Source organism: Merops nubicus, unplaced genomic scaffold (assembly GCF_000691845.1).
Source record: "Merops nubicus isolate BGI_N331 unplaced genomic scaffold, ASM69184v1 scaffold38247, whole genome shotgun sequence".
Lineage (NCBI taxonomy): Eukaryota > Metazoa > Chordata > Aves > Coraciiformes > Meropidae > Merops > Merops nubicus.
In genome coordinates, this window is record NW_008621643.1 from 24739 (window position 1) to 28601 (window position 3863).

The window sequence follows — 3863 nt, forward strand, 5'->3', positions numbered from 1 at the left end:
TTTTCCAAAGGAGGAGGTTGTCTGAAAATGACAGCAGTGTTTGAAAACTGAAGTAAGCTCCCCAAAAAGGGAGCTGGGTACGGAGCCAGTGCCAGCAGCAGATGAGCTGCTGAGGTCTGAAACATTCCGGGCGCTGCTTGGCTGGTTACTCACCCGCTCTGTGGGCTCACATTGTCCAAGTGCCTGTGGGGTGGGAAATGAGCTATTCCAGCCCGCTGGGATAACAGGGGGGTAACGTGCCCGACGAGAAAAGGCCACGAGAAGCAGGTGGTGGCAAGATTTGGGCTGTTTCCCAGCTTTTGGGACAAAAGTGCTGGGCAGGACACACAGAGGACACAAAGCTCCTGCTGTGCTGTGTCGGGCAGGGCGCCTGTTCCATCTTGTTTCTCAACACACAACGGTGATCCTGGAAACAGGAGATCTAAAGATAGTTCTGAGGTCAGCAGGGAAACAGATCTGTGCTCCAGAGGGTCCGTGCTCCACCTCTGTGACGCCAGGGGGTTGCTGAGCTGGTGTCTGAGGCTGACTGCACTCTGTGAAACACTTCAGGGGTCTGAGCAGCCTGTGATATAAAGGGGTTACTGCCTTACATGCAAGTGTGTCCTGAGTGGTTCAGATGTGCTGTGTTGTGCTGAGGAAACAGCCTCAAGCTGCCCTGGGGGGGGTTGAGGTTGGCCCTGAGGAACAATTTCTTCCCCTTGAGGGTTGCCCAGGGCTGTGCCAGGCTGCCCAGGGCAGTGGTGGAGTCCCCACCCCTGGAGGGGTTCCCAAGCCGTGGAGATGTGGGGTGAGGGACACGGGGCAGTGGGGACCTGGCAGTGCTGGGGGATGGTTGGACTGGATGATCTTAAAGGTCTCTTCCAACCAAAACAATTCTGACTAATCCAGTTCCTTGTCCTTACCCTCTGACTACACAGGACACCAGACAACCCCTCCTCACCATACACACCAGCTCAGCTTCTGCAAGGCCTTCAGCTGCAGTAAAATCCCTGCTCCCTGGGGCCTTTTAAGTCACATGACATAGCTCAGGACACAGTCTCTGGATAAATGGTCAACATTTTAATTAATGTGTATGTAGGTAAGAAATTCCCCCTGTGCTCTTCAGCTTGTGGTCACCCCTCTGGGGAGTGCAAGGTTCCCTGTGAGAATCGTGACAGAAAAGTGCCAGGCAGAAAAGATAAATCTTTACATCTACAGGTAGTTCTGTAAAGTCACCTGTAACAATTCCTTTGTAGGAGCAGAAGGGAAAGTGTGCCTGGTTCCACTGAGGGCCAGCAGAAAGTCACCACCCAGGAGTGCAAACCTGGGCGTGAAAATACTGCTAAAAAATTATCAGTGTTAGAAGGAAATTGAAGGTGGGCATTGATACCTGCCTGAGTGAGTCCCAACAGCCTGGCCCCAGCAGCTCCTGCCCGGCTGCTGGCCCCAGGCAGGGTGGGGGGCGTGTTCCCCGACAGGATTCCTTCACCCAGGAACCCAAGGTGCTTCAGCCATAGAGCAATCTTTATTTCAAAATGCCATTTATTACAAAAATGTAAAAATCCAGCTAACCCAGAAACATTGAGATTATTTTCCTGGACCGTCAAGTCCACGGATCTTTGTCCCCGTATCCTTTTTCCTCACAATATTTTCCCCGCTTCCAGTCTGATTACAGAGGTGCAAAGGTGCCTAAAATGGCCTGGAATAGATAAATACATTGCGAAAGGCGAGAGCTGTAAAGCTAAAGGCATGCAACAAGTTCTACCAGGAAGGAACCCCCAGGAGGGAGCGAGGCAGAGACGCTCTGCGGGCGCCGGGAGGGCCCCTCAGTCGTCCTTGTCCTTGGCGCCGTGCTTCAGGATGCGCGTGAACTCGATGTAGTTGAAATTCCCCTTCTTGTCGATGGGCGCCTCCCTGTAGAGCTCGTCCACCTCCTCGTCCGTGAACCTGTCCCCCATGGTGGTCAGCAGCTCCCTCAGGTAGTCCTCCTGGATGAACCCTGCAAGGCAGCCCGCAGCCCCTCAGCACGCGGCGCTCGGGGCGGAGAGCCCCCGGCCCCACTCACAGACACCCACAGCCTGTCTGACCTCCCTCACCAAAACCACCGAGCAAACCCTGATGGGACCTGACCACCAGTGCTCGCAGGGAAGCTGGAAATTCTTCCAGGACTTTAAATCATCTTGAACCAGTGCCCACACTCAGGTTTATTACCCTGGTTGCACAGAGCAGGTTTGGGGTCTGGTTTATTAAAGGAGCAGCCATGGTTCCTCCTGTCAGTGCTCTCCAGAGTCACACTAGGTTGGGTTTTTTGCATTTTCTTCTCCTTTAAGTGCAGCTTAACACAGGGAGGGTGGACACAAGATGTTGACAGAGAACAATCCCTTAAAATCACACCAGCTCCAAAGATCAGGATTCCCCACATAAAAGTTACCCCAAAGCTGAATTTCTCATTAGGAAAAATTTAAAACCCTGGCTCCCAATCAATATATTTTTCACTCTCCTGTCTTGAACAATAGAATTAAAGGGCCAAAAGTTTTATGGGGTTTGATACTGCAGTTTCAGCAGATGAGGATACAGGCATGACTTGTAGTTTGCAGAAACCATGAATTTTTGGTTGGAAAATTCATCACCACTTCTGCAAACACCAGCCCTGCCTGGCCCAGCACTGGGCAGCAGCCACGTGTCCCCACTGGTGCCTCAGCCCCTACCTGTGGCCTCCTCATCGAAGCAGGCGAACGCGTTCCTGATGACGTCTTCGGGGTCGGTGCCGTTCAGCTTCTCCCCAAACATGGTGAGGAACATGGTGAAGTTGATGGGGCCCGGGGCCTCGTTCATCATGGCATCCAGGTACTCGTCCGTTGGATTCTTCCCTGCAGAGAGAGGGATTGTACCTGGGTCACAGTCACACCACAGCAGCGTGGGAGGGACCTCGGGGATCACCTGCTCCAGCCTTGCTTGGCCCAAGCCTGCTCTAGACAAGCTGGCCCAGCTCCCTGCCCAGCCAGACCTTGAAGTGTGCAGTGCTGGGGACTCCACCACTGCCCCGGGGGGAGGATTCCAGCGGCCCATTGTCCTCATGTGGGGACCTCCCCAGGGGTGACGTGTCCCCCCTGTCCCCTCGCCCCTGCCAGCCCTCGGGGCGTACCCAGGGAGGCCAGCATGTCGTGCAGGTCCTCCTTGTCGATGAAGCCGTCCCTGTTCTGGTCGATCATGTTGAAGGCCTCCTTGAACTCCTGGATCTGGGACTGGTCGAACATGGCGAAGACGTTGGAGGTGGCGCGCTGGGGGCGCTTCTTGGTGGTCTTCGTCTTGGCCCGTTTGCTGGACATGTTGGCTGCTGGTTCTGGGGAAACAGAAACACAGCCGAGGTCGAGCCTTGTTACAGCTGACTACAAGTCCCTGGGAGAGAGATGGACACAGAATATTAAGTTCTGTGTTATAAGCAAAAACCCTGAAGTACACTTTTGTTTTCTCTTCCCTGCTCCATCTCCTCTCACCCAGACATCCCCTGCTGTCGTGCGTGGTGCCTGTCAGCACGCAGGGACCTGTGCTGCAGGCCAGCAGCAGGCTACACACCAACCCACACCCAGGGTCTCAGGATGGAACTCACACAGCACTGATCTGGCAGAGTCACCACTCTGCCCACATCTTCCACCATCAGAAGGCTCAGGGGAGACTTTCTCAGTCTCTACCACCCCCTGCAAAGAGGCTGGAGCGAGGTGGGGCTTGGTCTGTTCTCTCGAGTAACCAGCAATAGGACGAGAGGCAATGGGCTGAAGTTGTGCCAGGGGAGGTCTGGATTGGATATCGGGAAGAATTTCTCTCCTGACAGTGGTGAGGCACTGGCCCAGGCTGCCCAGGGAGGTGGGGGAGTCCCCAGCCCT

The 3863-nt window shown here is 54.6% G+C and overlaps 1 protein-coding gene across 2 annotated transcripts; it reads right to left on the reverse strand.

The window, feature by feature from the left end:
• Nucleotides 1-1759: 1759 nt before the first annotated feature.
• On the reverse strand, nucleotides 1760-3325 carry LOC103777014 (myosin regulatory light chain 2, smooth muscle minor isoform). Of its 2 annotated transcripts, XM_008944547.1 has the most exons (3): nucleotides 3125-3325; nucleotides 2688-2849; nucleotides 1760-1978 (listed from the first exon to the last, which is right to left on the reverse strand). In XM_008944547.1, exons 1-3 carry the CDS (start codon nucleotides 3306-3308, stop codon nucleotides 1806-1808), a joined length of 519 nt encoding a protein of 172 aa, XP_008942795.1. In that variant the 5' UTR covers nucleotides 3309-3325; the 3' UTR covers nucleotides 1760-1805. The 2 variants fall into 2 exon arrangements, with proteins under 2 accessions (XP_008942795.1, XP_008942797.1); XM_008944549.1 differs by lacking the exon at nucleotides 2688-2849 and having other exon boundaries at nucleotides 1806-1978; nucleotides 3125-3308.
• Nucleotides 3326-3863: the final 538 nt, after the last annotated feature.